This window comes from Ursus americanus, chromosome 33 (genome assembly GCF_024610735.1).
Source record: "Ursus americanus isolate L20-20 chromosome 33, mUrsAme1.1.p, whole genome shotgun sequence".
Lineage (NCBI taxonomy): Eukaryota > Metazoa > Chordata > Mammalia > Carnivora > Ursidae > Ursus > Ursus americanus.
In genome coordinates, this window is record NC_142159.1 from 26,597,183 (window position 1) to 26,621,236 (window position 24,054).

The 24,054-nt window shown below is 55.1% G+C and overlaps 2 protein-coding genes across 12 annotated transcripts; one reads left to right on the plus strand and one right to left on the minus strand.

The window, feature by feature from the left end:
• The first annotated feature begins 1,913 nt into the window (after positions 1 to 1,913).
• ICMT (isoprenylcysteine carboxyl methyltransferase) lies at positions 1,914 to 10,894 on the plus strand. The gene is made up of 5 exons (XM_045803529.2): positions 1,914 to 2,178; positions 2,999 to 3,087; positions 3,971 to 4,140; positions 4,921 to 5,138; positions 7,457 to 10,894. The coding sequence occupies exons 1-5, from the start codon at positions 1,984 to 1,986 to the stop codon at positions 7,637 to 7,639; spliced, it is 855 nt and encodes a 284-aa protein (XP_045659485.1). The 5' UTR covers positions 1,914 to 1,983; the 3' UTR covers positions 7,640 to 10,894.
• On the minus strand, positions 10,782 to 24,054 carry RNF207 (ring finger protein 207). 11 transcript variants are annotated; one of them, XM_087858593.1, is made up of 17 exons: positions 22,857 to 24,046; positions 22,080 to 22,212; positions 20,979 to 21,123; positions 20,809 to 20,890; positions 20,644 to 20,719; positions 20,444 to 20,569; positions 20,000 to 20,046; positions 19,681 to 19,753; positions 19,517 to 19,585; positions 18,999 to 19,067; positions 18,813 to 18,910; positions 17,971 to 18,157; positions 17,749 to 17,894; positions 17,369 to 17,427; positions 16,943 to 17,060; positions 12,975 to 13,055; positions 10,782 to 12,146 (listed from the first exon to the last, which is right to left on the minus strand). In XM_087858593.1, exons 1-17 carry the CDS (start codon positions 23,045 to 23,047, stop codon positions 11,975 to 11,977), a joined length of 1,872 nt encoding a protein of 623 aa, XP_087714719.1. In that variant the 5' UTR covers positions 23,048 to 24,046; the 3' UTR covers positions 10,782 to 11,974. The 11 variants fall into 11 exon arrangements, 7 of the variants coding, with proteins under 7 accessions (XP_087714719.1, XP_045659480.1, XP_045659482.1 ...); XM_045803524.2 differs by having other exon boundaries at positions 17,376 to 17,427; positions 17,709 to 17,894; positions 22,857 to 24,044; XM_045803526.2 differs by lacking the exon at positions 19,681 to 19,753 and having other exon boundaries at positions 17,376 to 17,427; positions 17,709 to 17,894; positions 19,517 to 19,553; positions 22,857 to 24,044.

The window sequence follows — 24,054 nt, forward strand, 5'->3', positions numbered from 1 at the left end:
CAGGGGACTGCTTCCCCTTTCTTTCTTCCTTCTCCAAGATGGAGCTGATGGAGATGTATGGTCTAAAGGGAAGTGGTGGGCAGAGAAGAGAGGGTTGCTCAGGCTCACCAAACCGGATTTCCTGTCACTCTGTGCTCCCAGAATGGGGATGGTCCCTAGAGGTGCATCAGGGCCCTAAGTCAGTATGGACAGCAGATGCTAATGGCCAGAAGAGGAGCTTCCCGGGAGCAGCTCTGTGCCCCAGGACCAGACTTACTCCCAGGAGCGAAGATGCAATGATCATTCTCTGGGGTCCCTGAGGCATCCCAGCATTGGGGGAGAGGTACTGAGTCTGGGTGAGAGCATCAGAAATTGGGGGCAACGTCAGGAGCATAAGCTCTCAGCCCACACTAACACCATGCCTCCTTCCTATGTGGCACTGCAACTGCACAACTTTCCCAGTTTAGCAAATGCTTTCCGAGAATCATTTAAACATGGTACTGGGCTTTGCAGAACATTATCAATACTGGATAGTGAAATTGGGGTTCCTATTTTACAGGAAGCTGAGACTTGGAGTTGATTTGCCCAAGGTTACAAAGCTGGGCCCTGGCAGTGCTGAGACCGGGATTCAATCCCAGGCTCTCCAACCTTCCCTGAGGCAAGCTGCTCAGACACCAGGCCTCCCGCCAGGTCCTGTGGGGACAGAAGAGGATGGGGCAGTCAGAGGCTCAGATGCAGGTCTGGGTGACTGCAGTGCACGGCCCGCCTGGTCTCAGCACTCTCTGACCCACTACCCTGGGCTCCAGCCTCTCCCGGGGCCTGTCCCCTATCCCAACTCAGGCTTCCTTTCTCCTGCCTGAGTCTGCAGACTCGGTGCCCGCCTTCCCTCCCTCTCCATAAATGCCCTTGCTCTCATTTCCAGCATAAGGCTGCTGGTCCCTGAGTGCCCCAATACTTAGCTCCAGCATCTCTTCCATGCTGTCTCCTAACCGTCTGCCTGCTCACCTGAAGGCCCCTCCCTGGAGTCCCTCTCTCTCCTTTCCATTCTTACTTGGCTCCTATCCCACTCCCACCCCACCATAGTTATTCTAGTCACTTGCTTACTTGTCTTTCTCTTTCATCAGCCCTCTCTGAGCTCCCCCGGGTGAGGACATTAACCCTTTAAAAAAAATTCGGATTTAAAAAGTAATATATGTTGATTGTGTACAATACGGAAAATACAAAAACATACACAGAAGGCAATGAAAGTCACCCACTGTTCTGTCACCGGAAGTCGACCGCTGTTAAACAATTGTGCTTATATTTCCATCGTTTCCCCAGGCTCACACGTTTGCTTTTACTTTTCCAAGCGAAGCCAAGCTCGCACTGTGAGTTCTGCATTCTGTCTTTTGAAAATCGTGGTGTACGCCGAGCTTTTCCACGATTGGCCGACATTCTCCCTCACCGCGAACTGAAGTAGGCGGTCATCCCGCGCGCAGAGTCCCCGTTCGGGGTTTTCCAGCTGCCTAGCGGCAGGGTCACCGCACGGAAGCAGCCTGGGCACCCAGCGGGCCGCCCTGCTCGCGCCTGCGCGCCCAAGGGTGTCAGCTTCGCGGTGAGGGCCACGCGGGGCCGGCCGAGGGCGGGGTCCCTTCAGAGTTCTTCGGACCGGGACATTCTTGAGTTTGGGGCTCCCTTGTGGCAGACGCCGGCGGCCACTTCTCGGCCGGGGACCCAGGTGCCCCGCGGCCACGCCCGCTGTTCGCCGCTCGGCCTGGGCCAGGGGATCCGGGGGGAGGGAAAGGGCTCTGGGGACCTGCGGGGCGGGGCTGCAGGCGGGGCGCTCCCGCCAAAGTCCGGCGCCAGCCCCGCGGCGCAGCGGTATCGCGAGAGCTCGCGGGAGGCGCGCGGCTCCGGGCAGCGGCGCTTCCCGGTCGGCGTCGGCGGCGCAGTGCGCAGGCGCGGCGGGCGGGTTTCCCCGGACTACAGCCGGCGCCGTCGCCCGCTGGTCGGCCGCCCGGCGCCATGGCGGGCTGCGCGGCGCGGGCTCCGCCGGGCTCTGAGGCGCGCCTCAGCCTCGCCACCTTTCTGCTGGGCGCCTCGGTGCTCGCGCTGCCGCTGCTCACGCGCGCTGGCCTGCAGGGCCGCACCGGGCTGGCGCTCTACGTGGCCGGGCTCAACGCGCTGCTGCTGCTGCTCTACCGGCCGCCGCGCTACCAGGTGCGGGCCGGGCGGAGGCGGGCCGGGGCCGGGGCGAGGGCGGGAGCCTGGTGGGTTGGGCACGGCGCGCGGGCTCCGTCCCCTCGGGGTCGGGGCGGTCCGGGAGCTGGGCCTGCGGGGGACCGGGGCCGCTTCCCCCGGGCGTGTTCTTTATTGGCGAGTTCAGGCGGCAGGTGGGACCCAGCCTCACCAGGCTCGGGGCTCGGGGGGCGCGGGCCCCCACATCTCCCGCGGAGTGGGTGGGAAATTGCGGTGCTGTTCAGCAGCTGCGGCAGAGGCGCGTGGGGTGGGGAGGGAGCGGGCCCACGAGCTCTTTTATGTAATTTAAGGTGTGGAGACTTAACCTGCTGCCAATTCTCAGGTCAGAGGTCCCCGCAGTTCCTTGGAGGGGGTGGGCGCGGAGTCCCGCTTGCCTCGGCTAGATTCGCTGCGTGGTTTTGGGAGAATCCAGCCAATAAACCGGGTTCATGCGGTTTTCCCACGGCTCTGAATAGCAATGGGAATAATAATAGCAATGGCAGCTAGAACTTACGTAGAACTTACTCTTAAGTGCTTTACAGGGGTACTTCCCACAGCAGTCCTAAAAGGTGGGTACTAATGAGGAAACCCAAGGTCCACAAAGGCTAAGTAACTTGCCCAAGGCCACACAGTCGGAGAGGGGTGGATGCGGGATTTGAACCTGGCACCCCTGCTTCACCCTGTTAATCTCTGCTCAGGCACACCAGCTCTACGTGTTTGCCAGTAGCCTACCTACCCCAGGAAGTAGGGTATGTGCTCAGGGAACAGCCAGATGATTGAGCTTCTTTTGGGTCCGTTTCAGATAGCCATCCGTGCTTGTTTCCTTGGCTTTGTGTTCGGCTGCGGCATGTTGCTAAGTTTTAGCCAGTCTTCTTGGAATCACTTTGGCTGGTAAGAACTACTTTGGGAAGGACGGTTTTGAGGCAAGGGTGGGAGGATCAGAGGATCAGAAGTGGTACTTCCTCATCCCTGTGTCTCATCTCTGACTGGCTGAAGGCTGTTCCCGTTTCTGTAAGGTCTTTAACTTCCGTCTAGATTCCTATGTCTTGCACCCTAAGAACTTGTGCCCACCGGTTGCTTCTGTTGCAGGCAGAAACAGGTCTCCCTGGCACCTTCCCCGTAGGTGCCCTCATCAGTAATGTGACGAGCCCTTCCCAGAAGAGGGTACAGGTCCTCAGTGACAGGAAGGGGCAAGGCTCTGGCTCCTCTTCACAGGCCTTTTCCATCTCTAATTTCTATTAGGTCACATCTAGTGCATCCCCCACGGCCAGTGTAGGATTTTCCCCTACACTGTGATTTCAGGCCCTTGAGCCTTCTAGTCCCTGACCTGGATATGAACCAGTGGCTTCAAGGTAAAAAGCTTTATCTCCTGTGATCAAATACTCTGAGCCATCTAATCTTTCTTTGCTGGAATTTTTTGGTTTTTTTGAATTTTTGTATTCAACATACATCACTGCTTTATTTTGATTATGTCCCACTTTCATATTTTACTGTGTGTAGTGTCATTCTTAAAAGGCTGAAGGGCCCATAATGCCTTCCATACCTATGTTTGTTTGGTCTATTACATTCCACATGTAGTCCTTTTAAAACCCCACCTTCTGCAGACCTGAGCAGTCATGTTACATGTGGGTGCCTGGTGTCCACTCTCAGGTAACAACGGGACCTCCTCTTAGAATTCAGGGACAGTACAGCAGACCCAGATTTGTACTTTGAGTTATGACTGACTTGATTCCCTTGCCCCAACTTACTTCTCTTTCTTTTTGTTTTTAAACAGGTATATGTGCTCCTTGTCACTATTCCATTATTCTGAATACTTAGTCACAGCAGTCAATAATCCCAAAAGTCTGTCCTTGGATTCCTTTCTCCTGAATCACAGTCTGGAGTATACAGTAGCTGCTCTTTCTTCTTGGATAGAGTTCACACTAGAAAATATCTTTTGGCCAGGTCAGTGTATCCTACTTTCTCCTCCAGAGGGGAGAAGTGGTTTTTGTGCAGGTCTGAGGGCAGTGACATGGGTTCACCTCTCAGGTATAATCTCTCAGAGTGATTTCCCCAGATGTCTATCCTCACTAAGCTCTTTATAAAGGACAAGCAGAGCTTGTGAATTCCGCTCCTGGATTTTGAATGGAGGACCATGTGTTGACCGTTTGCCTTAAGCCTTCCATAACATACCATACTATCTAATATGAAGTCCCAACCTGTGATAACTGTAATACTAATTTTACAGTCAGAGATTTGCATCCGTTCTTTTTCTGTGACTTGAGACTTTTCTTGTGAAGATTTTATTAGCAAAAACCTCTGCATCTGAAACCTGCTCTCAAATTGAACTTTCCACAGCAAATTAAGTAAAATGTGTGTGGTTCCCAGGAGTCAGTAAAGAGCCAGGGCGGGAAACACTAGATCCTTCTCTGGTTCACTTAGCTGTCCTTGTCCCTAAGGGAAGGAAGGGGACATGTGGCAGAGGGACATGGATGAAGAGTCCATCAGGTCTTTGCCAAGACGCTCTAATTGAGTTGTTGGCACTTTAAACAGATGAACAGCACAACTTAGGGGGATGTATTTTGCTTATAATTAAATTTTAATGTGATGACAAATGCTAATTACCCACTAGCATGTTTCATAGTGTTCCTAGCCTTGGAAAAATAGGTTAATTTTAAGCATCCACAGGGGGAGCTCCACAGTCCCATGTCTTCACTTCCTGTTTGTCACATGTCTCTCCTCCAGAACTGAAGCAGATCACCTGGCTCAGTGCCATGGGGCTGCTGATGGTGGTCTTTGGAGAATGTCTGAGGAAAGCGGCGATGTTCACAGCTGGCTCCAATTTCAACCACGTGGTGCAGAATGAAAAATCAGAAACCCACACTCTGGTGACAAGCGGAGTGTACGCTTGGTTCCGGCATCCTTCCTATGTTGGGTGGTTTTACTGGAGTATTGGAACCCAGGTACAGTATCAGAAATGACAGTGGTTGCCTTTAATTTCTTTTACATTTTTAAAAATTGACATAACTCACATACCATAAAAGTCACTGTTTCAAAGCGTACAATTCAGTGGATATCAGTGGATTTATTAGGTTGTTGGTCTCCTTTAAATAGGTGCATGTGCCCCCTGTCACGTTTTGAGTGAGAACGAAATAAAACGCAAAAGAACTGATGTAGTCCTTAACATTTTTACGATGTACCTAAAATCTGGGTGTCCTAACCTTGTAAACTCCTGGCAATTCTAGGTGCTGTTACCCATCTGCTGTACCCCTTCCTTCCTTCTTTAACGTAGATCTGGGGTACCCCAGTGGGGTGAGGACAGAGATGGAGCTTTGGGGAGACAGAACCTTCTGCTGCTCAAGTGGATTCTGATTTTCATTAGATGAGGCCAAGGTCTGGATTGGATTTCACATAAGCTACAGGGGTTTATTCTGTCTCAGGTTTCAGAACGACCCTTGTTTCCTGCCCATTGCCTCTTGAATATGTTCTCTTGGTCCCAGAAAGACTTGGCCAGAGAATGTGACCAGAGAGCTTAGGAGACTCCTCACCTCTTTGGGAAAATCCAGTCTGGGGCCCCCGAAGCATTCCATTGGCAATGCACGGTCTGTCGGGGACTCTCTGGTGACCCCCAGTGGTGTAGAAGGGGCAGGACACCCGCCCAGGGCTTAATTTAATACTCACATTTCTGAACCCTAAGACTCCCTGCATCAACATCGTATTCCCTGAGAACGAGTTGACTGTAGTTGAATTGTGTCATTTGCCGTAAATGCTGCCTACATACCGAAGTGCTCTAGGACTGAAGGGTTGGCCTCTGTGACCATAGATCTTTTTATATTGTGACCCAGCACACGTGTGTGCATAAAAATGGAGCAGGGCTTTCCCAGGATAGTACTTACTGTGTACAAAATATCTGTTTTTGTCTTATTTGTAATGCTATTTACGATGCACTGAATGGATTTCAGGGCTCAGGAACAGGTTGTGGCCTGCAGTTGGGAAACCCCACTACAGGGTGTATTGAGAAGCCACATGTGTATGGTGGCTGTGAGGGCACAGGCTCCGGGATCACCAACCGGGCCAGTCCTGGCTTTGATGTTGGCTGCTTGGCCTCCCTGCTCTCACACATTAAGTGAGGACAGCAGTGCCACCTCCGAGGTTTGCTGTGGGGGCTCGTTGGTTGGAAAGGGCTTAGCTTGTGCTTGAAATACAGTTAGGTACCCTGTAAGCAGTCATGGGAATAAGAAGTCGAGGGCACGTGCCTGGCTCTCTGGGCGGAAGTCAACCCCTTGGGGAAGACACATGTCCATGGGGGTCCATCAGAGCGGACAGGGGTGGAGTGGTGGGTTTCCCACACCACACAGAAGTTCCTGAGAGCTGGGAGATGTTCTTGGCATGGAGGGGTTATTTGGGGGTGGATCAGTGGGGAAGACGTTCTCAAAGTGGGAAAAGCACATGAGTGGGGAGGTGAGAGGCAGTCCAAGTGGGTAGCCCAGTGGAAGGGCGCTGGAGGAAGTGACCAAGGCACTGCTTTTCTTGGTTTGGGCAAGGGAGTAGTTTGAAGACAAGTGATTTCACAGTAGCATTGTATATGGTACAGGGTTAGGCTGTGGGGGCCAGGAGTGGGGGGCGAGGCAGCTGCGAGGAGGGGTGTGTGTGTGTGTGTGTGTGCTTGCGCATGTGGAACAGGAAGGGGCAGGCTGGGAGCCCCACGGGAACTCACACCTGGGGTGGAATCAGGAGCTGCCATCACCTGCCCTGAGTATTGAAATCTGAAAAGTTGATCTTTTTTTTTTAATATTTTTATTTTTTAAAGATTTTATTTATCTCTTTGTCAGAGAGAGAATGAGAGCACCCGAGTGAGCACAAGCAGGGGGAGCGGCAGGCAGAGGGAGAAGCAGGCTCCCTGCTGAGCAGGGAGCCCGATGCAGGACTTGATCCCAGGACCCCAGGATCATGACCTGAGGTGAAGGCAGACGCTTAACCAACTGAGCACCCCAGGCGTCCCATGAAAAGTTGATCTTTTAATTTTTAGATCTCTCTCACATAAGAGGAACAACAGAAAAGTGTCTGGAAAAAAAACGACAGTGATGAGTGTTGAGCTCTGATGCGAAAGTAGTGGTAAGGTTTCAGTGAATGGCCTCCGTTCTCAAAGACCCTAACAGTATTTTGAGAGTCTCTTGGGCCATTGGCAGGAAGTCCTCTGTAGATATTCAGGAGAAGCAGGTGCTGATGAAGTTCTCGGTGTCAGGACACTGACCCTGATCAACTTCGTGTCCCCCGCCAGGTGATGCTGTGTAATCCCATCTGTGGCGTTGGCTACGCTCTGACAGTGTGGCGATTCTTCCGAGATCGAACAGAAGAAGAGGAGATCTCGTTAATTCACTTTTTTGGAGAGGAGTACCTGGAGTATAAGAAGCGGGTGCCCACAGGCCTGCCTTTTATAAAAGGGGTCAAGGTGGAGCTATAACACAGCAGGAGCGGGCCAGGCTGGGCCCAGGGGCCTCCCACTGCACGTGGCCCGGGTCACAACTGCCTCTGGTCAGCCGCTCTGTGGAATGGATTTTCTGAACCATTTTATATGTCACCAATTACTCTTCTGGAATATCACTCAAGACCAAATGGTCAGAAGGCCTTAGGACCAAAGGACTCCACACCCTAGAGCAGTCTGTTCTTGGGCTAAATCAAGGTAGGACACAGATCAGAGATGGACAAGGAGCAAATAACAGCAATATCCTACAGTGCCCCTCCAGAAGGGCCCCGGTGAGAGCCCCGGCCGCGCACCGTCCCCCACAAGGCATTTAGTGTAAGCAAGACCCCTCAGGAGCGGTGGACTCGCTCATGACCGAGTAAGGCTTCTCTGGCAGGAAGGGGTGTGTGGGCAGCAGTGCTTAGTGTTAGAAGTACATTTGCGATCTGTAACCGAAGAACACACAGCACAGCTTTGACCTCCTTGTTCCCGTGCTTAAGTGCATGAGTATCTATACAGTTTTAAAGGTGATTCTCTATAAGACACTTCGGCTCTTAATATATTTAGTCGTATTTACATATCTATTTTTTATAAATAGCAGTATAAATTCAAAGGGGCTCGGTGTTTATAGCCCTTTTATTTGGCAGAAAGGCAGCATGGACACCTCCAGACGATTTGGCTGAGTGGCTTTGTGTTAACAAGGGCATCCCAAGCCAGGGAGACTGTGGGCCCCTGTGGCTTTCCCCGGGGTCCGGGCTCCTGCTCCTCTCCCAAGAGGGGGCTGTTATCAGCGACAGGCATGTGTCATTTTTCCTTTATCCAAGCAATGCTTACTGAACACCTACTGTGTGAGACATTGTTAACCATTGGGAGTTACTGCTCTCCATTTATTTGGGATTTTAGTCTTACTGCATCATAGCTTATATTTTTGTGTTTCAGTTGAAATCTATTAACTATTGATTTCTATGTTCTGTTCTCAAAACTCCACCAACTCTAATGCCATTTCAGACTGTCTTTTCCAAAGGGGTTCAAGCATCTATAACTGCACAATTCAAGCAAGTCAGCTCACAGCAGTCTTAAATAGAGCAAATGATCCCAACGGAGATTTAGTCAGGATTTTTGTTTTTCAAGTTTGGGGAGAGTGGTTGGCTTTAAATACATCAGCTTTAAGACCCTTGTTTGATTCTGGACAAGAGAGGGCCCTGGCCTCAGCGTGAAATCCTTCCTGCAGTTGGCCGTGGTGCCACCGAAGCCCGTGCGCGAAGGCGGCGGCCGCCCCTGGCTGCAGAGCTGCCCAGCTGCCGCGCCGCGCCTGGCGGCTTTGAGGAGCCACTTAACCTTTCCGTGCCTAGACTCCCCATCTGTAGAATGGGGTCAATACCACCTACCTCACAGGGGTGTTGTGAAAACTTAGAAGAACAACGTCAAACGTTTCTAATACTTAGATAAGAGAGAAGGCATACATGGAATCTGCACCGCGTGGCATCGCACAGACGCGGACCCTGGTCAGCTGCACCAGACGCTGGAACTGTGCGTGCAAAGAGCATGTTACCAACTCAGAAATAGCACTGACTTCTAGATTTCATGGCCTAATTAATTTTTTCGTTATTATATATATATATACCAAAGAGGTTTACGGGTTTGTTGATTTCTGGGATGACACTCTTCTGGTGTGAGTGGACCCTACCATCGGCCCTCAAGTGGGCCTTGCAGCCAGGCCGGCTGAGGCCGCTGCTGGAGCTCTCAGCAGTGGGTCTGTCTGGCACGAACACTCCCCAGTGGGACGTCGACATGCACTTACTCTGGGAACTTGAATTGAATCAGTTCTGACTTGTTCTCCACGCTTAGCAAAGTGAACTCCACTCATCGGGATTGCAGATTGGAAGAGGACATGGCTGGGGTTTGGGCAGCAATCCTCAGCTCCTTGAGGGAAAGTTCTGTGCTGCATCTAGCAGGATTGGACCCAGCTTTCATTCCCATGGAGGTGGGGGGGGGGCTGTGAAGTTGTCTTTAATAGATGGAGAACAGCTAATGATGGGCCCTGGCTCTGTGGACAGAAAGTCTGAAGGTGTTGGCATTTGGTGATCTCAACTTCGTCCACCTGCTGGAGTTCACGAAGCCCACCTTCCTGCCAGGCCCTTGAGCTCAGGAGGTAGGCCTAGTGTTTTGCAGTGAGATGCTGCCATTATACCACCTGGGCTTTAAAGAGCAATCCCATGGGCAGGGGGAGGGGGAGGGAGACACCCCCCACCCTGACTCGTACACCCAGGGCAGAAGTCAGCATTTACTTGGGGAGAAAAGATGAACTACTTAGGGGAGGATTTGGCAAGTGATTGACTTTCATCTAGTACTGGCATTTTCAGATTATTTTTAACTTCATAAATTTAGCAGTGACAGTGTACAGGCAGAGAATCAGGTTAATGAAGTACAGGCTTTCTGGGTATTCCCAAAGGCTTTTTGGGTAAAGGCCACATCACCAGTTCCCTCAAATTAAGAAACTGTCAAGAGATGACTTACTTTTTCCATTGCGGGTTTTAAAGTGGAGATTCTTAAATGGAGAAAAGGTGATACGCAGAACAAAGTGACTTTGAAGCAGCGTAAAAGGAAACATTCTGTGAGGATTTGCAGGCTGTGGCCGAGAATAGCAGTTTACAGAAAAGAGGTAGTGAGTAGCATGAGCCTGGCTGAAAGCGAAAGGCAGCATACCCCACTGTCCCTTCATCATTTGTAGGAACTGCTTCTTGAGCCTAAAGACTGAACTTTATTAATCCCTTCCATTTATTTAACACTCTGAGTGATTGACATGATAGGGAAATACTCCTAAACCATACGTGTGTTAATAGCTTAGGCTCTGGAGGGTTGGCCGTAGCCCAAGCTCCTGGTAGCAGGCCCTCCGTCATAGGTACAGTAAACCACTGTCCCTTCTCTGCACTTTCTTACTGCCTTAGTTGTGATCTCCCACCGCATCTTGCTTCTGTAGTGACTTGAGGCTGGTGGGAGAGGCTTGCTCTCTGCCCTGCTGTGAGAGCTTGACGCCCTGGGCTGGCGGAGGGCCAGCCGTCAGGGGCCGTCCCAAGCACCCGCTCTAGAGGAAGCCGCCCCATAGCTAGGAGAGTAATTTAATGGAGTAATTATTCTACTCTTCTTTTTACATGCAGAAATGTTTATTTAAATATTTTAAATTGGATTTTCTTTCACAGATACTGAATATTCTTTCCAATTCTTAAATAAAACTGTACTTGATTTCACTATGAACCCTAGCGTGATTGTGTGGGATGTAATCATGTCACCTCTGACTAAGAAATGTCCGGGACCTACAGCATAAAACCAGATGTATTTTGCCCATTCAATTCAGTTCCAAAATCTAATCTCGAACGAGTTCATCATGACAAGCTCCTCCTGCCGTTGAGGCTCCCGTGGGTTTGCGATGTTCCAGAGTGAGAGCGTCGCGCTCCGGAGCCGTGGGTGCGAGCTGTTGGGTGTTCATGTGCTGGTCTGCCTGGCTCAGCTCGTGGGAGCCATTCGCTGTTGGAACCACTGAATCAAGCTGGATATATGCTTAAAATGTGACTCTGGATATTTTGCCTCCAAAACTTTAAATTTTAGGTCATCCGGGTTAATTTTCCTTCCTAAACGTTTGTGAAATTCCACCCGATAGAAAGGCACCATGCAGGAGTGGAAACTCCTGGAGAAAAGTCGATTCTGGGCCGTCCTTTACTATCAATAGAAGGTGAACACGGGAGAGTGACCGTTGTCTGGAAAGGCAGGAAAAAGTTGTGGAGAAGTTGACGTGACCATCTCCTGCCACACACACCACCAGCCACGTCTCCTTTGCTGGGTGAGTTCAGTCCTCATGTGAAAGGAGAAAACTGGAATGACAGTTTTTCCTTTTTGCTGAGTCAGCGCTCAGCTTCCTGGGCGGAACTGTCCGGCGGGGGCCCTGGCTCAGGAGACTGAATTGGTCTGAGGCGGGGCAGGCGCTGCCCACTGCTGGAGTCCCTTCTGGAGTTCCGACGGCGGGGGTGCGGGGCCGGCGGGACTGCGGGGCGGCAGGCATGAGAAGGAGGTGGCAGGGCAGGGAAGGGCTTTTCTGCACGGCCCCGGGATGCTGCCCCCAGCCTCGTGAGGAGGACCAAGACTTCGTGCAGTGGGAACACAGGGAAGAGGGATGCTCAGCTCAGGCCAAAGAATCTGAAATGACCTGTCAGAGTTTCTGGGTCTTTCTGTTGTTTAGTGATTACCCTTTGTCTCATGATGGGCACAGCCTTTTCTTAAATGTCCCAGTCTTGAGGTGCGGGCTGTAAAATGCCCACCCCTCGGGACCAGTCCCGTTTGCTAAGTCGGGCGCTCTCTCCGTGTGGGGGCATCACCCCCGTTCTTCTGTCTGGGTCTGTGAGCATCTTTATTTTTCAGTGGAGGCTCTTCTGTGAGGCTGTTCAGAGTCCGGCCATTCCCTCTGGGTTCTGATGTTTTCTCTCTCTTCTCTGTGACACCCACCGGGTCATTCCTAAAGGAACACGTGACATGAGTTCTACTCGCCACCCCCATGCCAGCACTAACACCCACTGGGGCCGAGGCTTTTGGAATGGGAAGCCTTTCCGGAAGCACCCGTGGGTGAACGAGAACTGTATCATCTCCTAAAGGGTTCTCATCTCATGTGTAATGATGTTTAGTTGCCTGAGTATCCGCAGTTCAGGCCTTCTCAGTGGCTTGTGGTGACCACAGGTTTGAATGGACACCCCCTGGAGCATCTGAGCCAACTGTGGTGGAGGGAAGGTGAGACTAGTTTCTGGTCTGTCACAGCTGCAGCCTGCTCCGTGCCCTCCAAGCTCTGCCCGCTCTTTCTGCCGCCCCGTTCCCTGCCCCGGGGGGAGCACACTTAACTGAGAGCAAAACACTGAAAGATCAGCCCGTGACAGTGATGTATCTCTTCCCGCACATTCTTTTCTTCCTCTGGCAAGTTTTTTGGCAAACACTGTGTCTCCGGTGGATAGTGATGCTCTCGCATCAGGAAATGATCCTCAGTCACTTCTCATTTAAGTGAATCTGAGTCACTTGGTGTAAACGCATGCGAGCCAGGCTGCAGCCCTCGGCTGTGTGAGCGGTGCCGGCAGCAGCCTTGGCCATTTCTAATTCTAGGAGGCAGGTCACATCTGTCCTCTGTGAATTCTCCGGGCCTGTATTTTACAAACAGACCCAGCCGAGGCCATAGAGCTGGTCAGCGGCAAGCCTGGGCCAAATGGGGAGGAAAACCTGGGGCCTGTCTCTGTGCCCCATGTTTGTCTCTGAGACTGAAACACTTGCCACTTGGGCTGGAAAGCCTTGCCGTACTTACCTGGCCTGAGTCTCACCACTGGCGCTGTCATCATGCATGTTTTGTAGGTGCTCCGACTGTTCGTCTGCCTGTGCCTGAAGTCTGTGTGAGAGAAACAGTCCCTGGGAGGCTTGAAGGCAGCCGAGCCGGCCACTGCCAGTCCTCCAGCTCTCTCTTTAAACAGAACCAAACTGAATGAGACACTCAAGGGTCTGCCTAGGGTTTTGATCCTCAGATATTGACCGAGGGCCAGGGCTGCTCTCAGGACAGCTGCGTTGTGGTCAGGAAGACAGGCTGAGCTTGGGAAGAAGGCACTGCGGGGCCAGGCAGCAGGGAATGTCAGGAGCAGAGACCTGTGTGGGGAGGATCTCTGGGACAGTCGGAAGCAAGAACATTCCAGGCAGAGGCTGGGAAGGGGGAACTGGTCTGACTTCTCTGGGGAGCTGAAAGGCCATTGTGACTAGGGTGTGGTGGGGGGCTAGTGTGGTTGGAGGTGGACAGGGAGGGTCCCAAAAGAGCTGTCAGGCCCCGGAGTGGTGGGAACTCTAGGCTTTAAGAAGACCGCTGGCTATGGAACACCCTGGAGGGGCCGGAGAGGGTCGGTGATGGTGGGTTGGCCTGGGGCTGCCATGGAGACAACCATGGGCTGAGACAGTTGTGTCAGCAGGAGTTGGGGATTGGTTGGAAATGGGGTGAGGAAAGGAAAGGAGTCAGAAGCCCTTGGCCTTCTCACTTGGGCATCTGGGTAATGTGATGCCACTCACTGTGGGGGGGGGGTATGGAGTCCTGCCATTAGGGGATCTGAGGCACCCGTGACGGGTCCAAGTGGAGACCCCCAAGAAGGGGCAGTTGGCGAGGGGTCTGGAGCCCAGGAGGGCCTGTGCTGGGGAGGGCTTGGAGGTTGTCTGTGTCTCAGTGGGATTTTATTTTTATTTTTTATTTTTATTTTATTTATTTATTTATTTATTTATTTATTTATTTATTTATTTTTTAAAGATTTTATTTATTTGACAGAGAGAGACAGCCAGCGAGAGAGGGAACACAAGCAGGAGGAGTGGGAGAGGAAGAAGCAGGCTCCCAGTGGAGGAGCCCGATGTGGGGCTCGATCCCAGAACGCCGGGACCACGCCCTGAGCCGAAGGCAGGCACTTAACGACTGAGCCACCCAGGCACCCCTTTCAGTGGGATTTTAAAGTTGGGGGGACTGGATAGACCCTTAAGCATAGATGGGGGATGGGGAGAGGCCCTAGGACTGGGCCCTGGAGAAAGCTGACACTTGGGGCACTGAGCAGAGGTGGCAGAGTGGCCAGTCTAGGAAGGGACAGCCTGAGTGGCAGGAGGGAAACAAGTGTGGGTTGCCTCAGAAGCAAGAGAGCGTGGTGAGGACGCCCGTGAGCACTGCTGAGAGACCAAGGGCTGCAGCCAGAGGCCACTGATGACAACTGGCCATAGGAATGGGCTTGGGGTGGGTGGGGTTGCCGGCAGTGGAAGAGGAGGAAGCAGAGGCAGCCTGGAAAGACACCTGGAAATCGTGCCCTGGAAAGGGATAGAGGCAGCCTCCCTCCTCCCCCAAACCTCTGGGTGCTGGGCTCTAGCCTGACCTTTCCCTTTCCCAAAATTGACCACAGGCGCCATTTCCCCACAGAGCCAGGCAGCCAGGAGCACATTACTTGAAGCTAGTTTCTCACCGATGCACAGCACCCAGAGGGAAATGCACACAAATGATAAGAACAAGGCTTGGTACGTGTGCACAGCCTGAACAAGTTGGGCAGGTGGCACCAGAATGTCATGTGTGTCCAGAGGCCCCCGGGGATCATTACCATCCTGACTGCTAATGCCAGAGGTTAGTCGTGTCTGGTTTTGAGGTTTGATAAATGGAATTGCACGGCAGGTGGAGTAAATGACTTTGAATGCCCTCTGAGGAGGAGACATTGCAGCTAGTCCTGGGTAGACCGGGTCACCGTCAAAACTGTGCAGAAGCTGTGCCGAGTCTAACCTCTCAGCATGCTTGTCAGAAGGCTCACTTGCAGGGTGGCTTGGCCGTTCTGGATGAACATACAATTGCACACACTTTAATTTTCCTTCTTCCTCAGACTCGCTAAAATTCTAGTAAAGGGGCCAAAACAATAGGGGAAGAAACTTCTCCAAGTCGAGAACAGAATAGGATAACACCAAAATTTTTGAAGCCGGAGGGCATGTGGTCAGTGGTTAACTACCTCAGCAGACACGAGAAACCCAAGCTCAGAGTGGACAGCAGGACAAGCCGAGGCCCAACTCTGTTCACACCACAGAATCCTAGGGGGCCCAGCAACTGGCAGCTCCCTCGCCTCTGCAACGGGGAGGATGGGGCAGAAGTAGGGAGGGGGTGACAGTCAAGATCCTTACTGTGGAGCAGCTGCCCCTCCCGCACCCTGCCAAAGGGTTAGTCTCTGGGAGGGTACCACACACAGGTGAGAACTGCTGAAAACCAGGTGTGCCTGCAAATGCTTTACACGGTGGCCTTCGGGAAGGAGATGGGAGAACACAGAAAAAAGCCCTGTCTACCCCAGTCCCCTGCACTGAAGTGCCACCCACATGCTCTGAGCATCCAGTCTGCCCCTGCTTCCCCAGCTCCTAATATGAGCACATGATCAAAGATGACCAGAGAAAAGCCTTTAACATGGAAGACAGAAACCTAAACAAACACATTTGGAGGAAACAGACTTAAGGGAGAAAGAAACAACAAACACCTATCAGCCTCAGAGGGGTAAGAGACTATGTCCGTGAAACAACAGAAGGCTGTGAAAAAAAGTCTAGGGTACAAAACAAGAGCTCTTGGAAATTTTCTTCAAAAATGCAGAACTCAGTACAAGGGTTGGAAGAAAAAGGGCATCTCACAGAAAGTACAGCAGAGAGACAAAGAGATAGAAGAAAACACTGAGAAGGCTAATCAGAGGGCCAGCCCAAAAAGGCCAATACCCAGTAATAGGGATTCCAGAAAGAGAAGAAAGGAAATCAACTCACTGGTTCAAAAAGATGTGTGTCAAAACTGAAGGACCTGAACTTCCAGACTGAAAGGACCTGGTCCTTTTTGATGGATAGAAGTAGACCCTCACCAGTGGTAAGTTTCAGAACCCTGGGACCAGAGAAAATTCCACAAGCTTCTAAAGAGAAAAAGAGGTCTTGTCACAAGGATTAGGAATCAGAATGCCTTCAAACTTCTCAAAGAGCCTTGGAAGCTAGAAAATAATACAACAATGCTGTCAAAGGAGAATCATTTCCAGTCTAGAATTTCAATCTAGAATTCGATACCCAGCAAAACTATCAGTCAAGTGTGAAGGCAGAATAAAAACATTTCAGACTGGTGCTGTCCAAAACACAGACTCCTGTGCACCCTTGTTCAAAGAACTATGGTGGGGGTGGTAAGACTCCACCAAACCATGAAAGAGAAAGCATGGGGTACAGGCAACATCGAAGGCAGGAGTGAGGCAAACAGGAGTCCCCAAGAGGGTGGTAGAGGAAGAGCTCAGGGTGACTGCTGTGCACCAGACCTATAGGGCAACCAGCCCACCCTGGGGCCAGGCGACTCAAGAGACAGGCACATTGAGGACCTGTCACCAACATCCCTCTGTCACCGTAACACCTTTTGATGCCCAAGTACAGTGCGTAAGACTTGGCTTAAGCATGTAGTGAGGAAGTTCTGCTCTCTCCTCCGTGTCCTGCTGCCCGGATCTGCTGAGGGCCCTCATTACGCTCCCAAGAAGTATCTTTTGCTTTGACCTATTCCTGAGGGCTAGAGGTGGGTGATTTTGTGCCTAGAAGCAGAAACTGAAAGCACCCTACTCATTCTGTGTTTTTGGAGATGTCCAGAACTGGTCTGCCCAGATGCTGAGTAATCCCTCATGACCTGACCCACTGACTTCCTGAAAGGAGTTCTTCTGAATGTGTGGCACCTTTCCCACACACATTCTTAAGCGTCTTGGCTCTCCTGTGAACACCCCTTGGTCTCACCTGGGCTCTAGCCGCTCCTTCACCTTGGCAATGGAGCGGACGTAGGGCGTGATCTGCTTGGTGATGGTGGTCAGGTAGGCATTCTCCTGCTTCAGCTGGAGAAGGTCATGGAGCTGGGCTGTGGGAGCCAAGGCCAGAGCATTGGGTCTTGTTGGCTTCAGGTTCTTTTACTCTCAAGCCTCGTACCGTCTAAATATCCCAACTACGTCAGCGATTGCCTCTTTAATTAAAGGGCAACATAAGACTTGTGAAGGCATTCTACTTACTGAATCCTGACCTCACATGCATCATTTGGGGGCATTAGCAATTGGGGCAAAGTCAAGGGCTATGGGGAAGAGTTTGTATCTGGTTAGTGGGTAACTGACTTCCTGTGCCTGCCAGCACGTGGGTTAGCTCCAGGAAAGGGGTGCACCCAGCAGCAGTTGCCTGCGACCTTCGTAAATCTCCTGCTCATTAGCCACGCGCTGGTAGGATTCCTCCCAAATCTGAAAGAGAAAGTGAGTTGGACGTTGCATATGGCCATGAGTTGGAATTTCCACTGGTGGCATTTCTGTCCTCTAGCTACTCAGGGCCACAGGGCAGGCCCCAGCTAGGTCACGTGGTTCCAGGAGGCAAAGACCCCAGTTCCAGAGCCTGCCACACGAGGGCCTCATGATGGACCAGGCCAAGGTCCTCTTTCTATCCCCTTCCTGTCTTGGGGTCGCCCCTGTATCAGCTGACCGGTGAGGCTGCAGGGGAGTTAGGTGCCTGGGAGGGGGGTCACTACCTCCTGGAACACTGCTCTCATCCCCTCCAGGGAGGCGTACTCTGAGGCGATCTGCGCATCCACCTGCCGCGACTTGTGCAGGATGTCTCCCATGATCTCCGCCTTGATGAGCGCGTGGTGCTTGGTGAGGTCCCGGTGCAGCTCTTGTACCTGGTCCTTCAGGTTCTGCATCTCTGCCTGCAGCCGCTGTGTGGGGAGACGCAGTGAGTGCCTGCAAGGCCGTGTTCACTGCGGGGGGGGCAGGTGGCCGGGACCCACTCACCCGGTAGGAGTCCTCGTAGTGGCGGCAGTGCTCTGTGAACGGGGTATCCTCCCCCTCGGCCAGCAGCACCTTGGTACTGATGGATCGGTGCAGCGTGGGCTTTTGGACCAGCGATCCCAGCATCTTTCCCACTGGGGAAGGGCAGCTGGGCCCCATCAGCACCTTGGGTCCTGAGCCCACTGCTAACCTGAGGAGAGAGCCAGTGTGAACGCAGATGTGGGGGGGGGGGGCTGGGAGGGTTTCCCCTCCTCCAGGCTCTCAGCCTCTCCCCCTAGACGGCACGCCAGAACAGTGTGCCGTCTAGGGGTGCTGAATAAGCCTCTGTGAGCCCCACCCAAGACCAAGGACATCAGCGTGGTATTTTAAAACTTCCCCAGGGAGGTGTCAGTGTACAGACAAGACTCCATCAGGATGTGACAGGGCTGGTCCAGAGTAAACTGTTTATTCATTCACACACGGGACTTTGGACATTTGGCCTGATGCCCAGTCTCCCTTGACTGGGGCCCTGGGGTCCCTGGCACATACATCCAGCTCAGGCATTTCTCCGAACTCCTCTTGTGTCTCTGGCTCTCCAGACTAAGGCCTGGAAATCAGGCCTTACCCCAAGCTGCCCCTTCCCTTCAGTCCCTACGCGCCCCATCCTGGGTGGCCCAGGCTGCAGTGGCAGCTGGGGACAGCCCCCGGGTCTTCCCCATCCTCCCCTAACCAGGCTCCGCGCCAGGTCAGCAGGGACTTCCAGCCTCTGGGGAGGGTGGCAAGCAGCAAGTCCCCACTGAGGCGGGTACCTTGTGCCGCCCCCCACAGCCCGTCCCCACTGCAGGGAGGGCACCCCAGCTGCTCACGTGTTGGTGCCGCCTCCAGCACCTGTCGTCCGGCGCGGCCCCAGCAGCAGTAGCGGCTCCAGGCAGCGCGCAAACTCAGCGCGGTGGTCGCTGGTGATCTGGGCGGCAGGAGCAGGTGGTGAGGTGGCCTTTTTGCTCTCTGGTCCCCCCACCCCCTGCCCCAGACCAGCCCGCTCTGCTGTGCACCTTGCTATTCTGCGCTGGCCGGAGGTGCTGGGGACGTGTGACAATGCCCTGCAGCCTCTCCATCAGCTCCTGCAGCGGGAGGAGGGTGCTCAGGCCCGTGTAGGGGTGGGGGATGGGGGACGACAGCGACGCCCAGAGCCCTGAAGGCAAGGCTGTCTTTGGCACTTTACCTGCTGTGCACTGGGGACTCCAGCCCTTCCCTGGGACTGTCCCAGAACTCCCACACCACCCCAGCCCCCAAACCCACAGGAAAGTTGGGGGTGATTTGGGGTGGCTGTAGACACCCTACACTTTGGGGGAGTGGAGGCTCATGCTCCCTTCCAGGCTTCACTGTCCTTTTAAAAGGGACTCAGCTAAATGGTTTGCAGATGAGGGTGTGGAGGAGGGGAAGGTAAGCCCAGAAAGCCCTGGTCCAGCCACCAAGTGGCAGGCTGCCAAGGCCTGAGGTGGCAGTCCGGTGTACAGGGTGGGCTGCTGGTGGGGAGGGGGGAGACCCCTCAGGAGCTAGGGGGACTCACATAGCCCAGGTCCAGGAACTCAGCCTTATTGGCCAAGCTGAGGAAGGAAGAGCAGATGACGAGGTGAACCTGCGGGAGGGACCCTTCTCAGTACCTGGCCAGGGGCGCCTGTGGGAGGGCCCTACTCAGTACCTGGCCAACCCTGCACCCCCAGCTCCCCTTACCTGCAGGGTGGGCAACAGAGTGGCCAGGTGGGAGAGCTGCTCCTTGAAGGCCTTGTCCTTCTCTTCGTATTGGCTGGGGGAGGGGCAGGCAGCCTCATCTCCAAGGGGAGGCTGCTCATCCCCACCTAATGGGGACCTCAGAGGGGGCAGGTTCCATCTCCCCACCACCTTTGTGCATCCTCCCCTGTCAGCACTTCCCGCACCCTGAGCCACCCTGCCCTCCTCACCCGAGGTCTTGCTCCGGGGGTGGGGCAGGGTCTGCCCCGGTCCAGGCAGTGAGGCCAAGGTGCAGGGCATGGAGATCCCTGCCACCACTCACCTCTGCACAGCCTGCAGCAACAGCATTTTCCTCTCTGCCAGTTTGTCCTGGGAGGGACAGCTGCTTGTGACTGGGCATGCTCAGCCTGCCACCTCCCAGCACTTGCCCACCCCTGGGTCCGCGCCACACAGCTGGCTAGGCTGGCTGTGTCTCAGGCCTCCTAGCCCTTCCTTCCTGCAGCCCACCGCCTGAGAGCCCTGGAGTCCTTACCTGAAATGTCACCTCCTGGGGGAGGCCTTCCCTCACCAACCCTCCCCACTAGCACCAGCCTAGGGCTGGACCTCTCCTGGCCACGTGACTAAGTAACGCCTAGAAGTAGCTCCAGGCTTGCTGCCCTGCTAGGCTGCAAACTCCACAAGGACGGGAGATGCGCTATTGTGGGTACCGGGTCGTGGCTGGTGAGGACGCTCAGCGTGCTGCCATCCAGTCCCCACTACCCCTCACCTGCATGCTGCCGAAGAGGGCATGGATGGCGGCCTCCTCCTCCGCCGCGCTGCGCCGCACCTCCTCCACCATCGCCTGCAGCAGCGCGATGGCCTCCCGTGTGGCCGTCTGCAGGGCCTTCACGGCCTGGGAACAGGGCGGCCTCAGCCTGGCGGGCGCGCGCATCCCCGACACCGGCGCGCCGGGCACCCCGCGCTCACCAGCACCGCCTGCTCCAGCCGCTCGCAGCCCTGCACGTAGGCTGACTCGAGGTCCACGCAGTGCGCCCGGCTCTCCCTGCGGGGATCCCGCGCGTGAGTCCCGCTCCCGGCCGCCCTCCAGCTCCCTCACCTCCCGCTCCCTCACCTCCCGTTCCCTCTACCCACCCCTGCATGTCCCGGAAGCAGCGGATGCACAGCAGCGACTTCTTGTCGGTGGAGAACATGATGTAGGGCTCGGCGTGCAGCGCTGCGGCGGGGGCCGGTGGTGAGGGCTCCGGGCAGGCCCACCCCGGCCCGGCCCGGCCCCGGGCCCCCACCCGGCCCGCCGCACTCACTGCACTTCTGGAGCACGTCGCGGCTGCGTTGGCCCAGGGCCACGATGTCATGGCGCGCGAACATGCGTGCCCGGTGCGTTTCATCGCGGCAGCGCGCGCACAGCGGCTGCCCACACGTGTTGCAGAAGTACGTGGTCTCTGCATCCTAGGGACGGAGGACCGAGCGCAGCCTCAGCCTGCCCACGGGCTAGGGAGCCTGAGCCCGCACCTGTCCCTGAGAGCGTCAGTCTCAGCCTGGGGCAGGTACGCGCCTACGTGCAGCCCTTTCAGTGGGATCCTGACGCTCTAATGTACCCAGTCTACCGATGAGAAGAGACAGCGAACGGGGTGGGGCACGGCAGAAACATTTTACCTACAACAAAATTTCAAGCTTCAAGGCTTTTCAAGCCCTCCTTGGCACCCTCAATAGTGGCCAAACGACAGTGCCCACCCTGGCCATCTGGAGTCACAACGTGGCTGGGAGAAGAAAGGGAATGAGGGTCTATTGGTTCCCCTTCCGCTGGTCATCTCTCTACTGTTGGATCTCACCTAAGCCAGCACTTGCCCAGCATACCCCGACCTTTTGCTCCGGCAGGGCTGTCCTCCTGGGACTTGGGGTACTACCCCATGCAGCTTCCACAAGTTGGAGTCCCATGTGCCTTCCACAGCCCAACCTGAAGCCTAGCTTTCATAGACTTCGGGTGGGGGGGGGAGGCAGGAACACCCCTCCCCACAGCACATTGTCCTCACTTCCCCTTGGGCAGCAGGTAGCTGCAGACAGCTCCTCAGGTAGCAGTGGGCCCTTAAGGACAGGCCCCAAGCCTGTGCACTGGACTGCCCTTCCTGGAGGTCACAACTCCACCCTGAGTTGAGGACCAGTAAGCTCTCCCCAAATCAAATGACTTTAACCTCTGCCACTGTCTGCTAGTGCTTCAAGTCAATTATTCCCGACCTCAGTCTCCCCACCTATAAAATGGGGCCTACATTTGGGATCCAGGGTGCCTTAGGTTTTGGAGAATCTACTGATGGATATGGTCTAAGGACATGTTGGGCGCACACTGGAAGCTTCAGGACCACCAAACCTGGCACCCCCGGTTCCAGCCCACCCCCAGGCATCCCTGCCTGCTTGCTGCACTCCAGGTCACAGTTGGCACAGTGCACCACCTCCATGCCATCCCCTGAGCTGTCCACCAGGAACTGCAGCAGCCGATCCACCGGAGGGAGCCCGCTGGGGCCCTTCACCACCGTCTGGTGTCTGTGGAGAAGCTGCAGCCAAGATCCAGATGCCCCTTCCCCACGGCTCCCTATCTCCATTCCCACCCCCCACATTCCAGGCTGGAACTAAAAATAGGGCCTGGCATCTGCAATAAATATCTCACCCAGTGCTCACTCTGACCCTGTCCCTCCCTCTGCGCTGTTCTGGGTGAACGCTGGGGGCCCTTGGCGTGGGTGGCAGCCTGGGATATCAAAGGCGGAAACCTCCCTCTCAATCCCCTCCTGTTGTATCGCACAGGTTTGGGGACACCACTTGTAACTTGAGCCAACTTAACCTGCTTATGTTGATCTAAGACTCAAGGGATCCCCAGAGTGGATTTCTGGCAGTGTTATGAGTGCTGTGCTGAGATTCTTACTGTAGCAGCACTGTGTGGCCACATGACCTGTGTTCTAGCCTCGCTCTTGCCTCCGGACTTGCTATGGAAGGCCTTTGGCTGGTCACTCCAGGCCTCAGTTAACCTGCTCTGTATAATGGGCAGGAGCCTGCGCACTCTGGTGCTGAGAGGTGCGGGCTGGGTGCAGCCCAGAGCCAGAGGTTTGCCCTCCCTACACCTAGTTCCCCGCCCACACAGAGCTAATCTCCCCGGGGGTGGGGGGTGTCTGTTGGGGCTTTGAGGCACTCACTGGCACAGCGGGCAGGCGAGGCGGCCATCGGTGGCGCGGCCGCGCAGGCAGCCGGCACAAAAGTCGTGGAAGCAGTCCAGCAGGCACGGGCACTCGAATTGCGCGTGGCACAGCGGACACACCAGCGGGTGGCCGCTCGCGGCGTCCAGGGCGCCCAGGCCCTCCAGGGGCGCGAAGATAGCTCCCGACATCTTCTGGGAGAGCTCAGGAAGGTCGGGCGTGCCCGGTGCGGGGATCTGGCCGCGGAGCCCGCGCCAGCCCCCGCGTCCCCCGAGGGCTCCGCACGCAGGTCCCTCCTCTCTACCCCGCCCGGACCCGACGGGGCGTCCAGCAGTCGTGGAGCGCTGGGGTTGGGACCGCCCGGAGCAGGGAGGACTGGCAGGAGGCGAGCAGAGGCGTCTTGCGCGCGCTCCCTGCCTCTCCCGCACGCCCTTGGTGGCCCTGGAAGGTCAGGCCGCAGGACCGGTCAATGCGTCCTACCCAACGTCTAGCCTCCCCTGCTTCCACTTGCCCACCTCGCCTCACTCCCGCCCCAGGAATTCCTCTCCCGGTGTCCTCTGGGTGTTCTTCAGGCGACACCCCTTCCGCGCTGGGCCGCTGCATTGCTCGGGCACGGTGCTCGCGTGCACCCTTCCCAGGCCGGCCGCTGCGCCGCCACGAGAGCTCCGGCCGCAGCAACTCCGCTCCTCGCCCCGAGGGCAGAGGCGGAACGCCGAGGCTGGAAAGACCCGCGCCGGGCGAGGGTCCGAGGCTCTAACTGGCCCCCGCCCGGGACGACCGAGCCCGGAGCCCGGAGCCGCAGGAGCGCGGTGCAGGGCGGGGCCAGAGGACCCTGACCCTGGGCTCCTCAGGGGTGCGGAGGCACCCTGGCTAGACCCGCTCTCTCCCTGCGGCCTGGGGCCGGGACGCTAGCGGGTCTGCGGGTTTCCATTTCTTCCACGACCAATAGGGAGCGCCAGAGAGCAGCGGCCGCCTTTCCGCAGACAGCCGGGTGCGGGAGAGAGCGCGTGGGGGGCCTGGAATCCCAGGCCTGCCTCTGGCTGGTTGGGGTCTCTCGGCCAAGTCACTGACCTCTCAGAGCCTCAGAGCTTGGGTGAAACAGGGCCGGCCTCTCGGTGATGCGCGCGAGTTTAATGAAGTGAAATGCACCTACTAGGCTTCTAAATAATTAAGATCCCCACCCCCATCACCAGCCGAG

Bases quoted from the DNA above. Each gene is read 5' to 3' on its own strand.
- ICMT (XM_045803529.2), top strand. From the start codon at position 1,984: ATGGCGGGCTGCGCGGCGCGGGCTCCGCCGGGCTCTGAGGCGCGCCTC. The intron at 3,088-3,970 runs GTAAGAACTACT...GTTTTTAAACAG, and splicing joins TCTTGGAATCACTTTGGCTG to GTATATGTGCTCCTTGTCAC. The intron at 4,141-4,920 runs GTCAGTGTATCC...TCTCTCCTCCAG, and splicing joins AGAAAATATCTTTTGGCCAG to AACTGAAGCAGATCACCTGG.
- RNF207 (XM_045803524.2), bottom strand. From the start codon at position 23,047: ATGTCGGGAGCTATCTTCGCGCCCCTGGAGGGCCTGGGCGCCCTGGAC. The intron at 20,720-20,808 runs GTGGGTAGAGGG...GGATCCCCGCAG, and splicing joins TGCTTCCGGGACATGCAGGG to GGAGAGCCGGGCGCACTGCG. The intron at 12,147-12,974 runs GTAAGTACGGCA...GTGTTCCTTTAG, and splicing joins AGTGGTGAGACTCAGGCCAG to GAATGACCCGGTGGGTGTCA.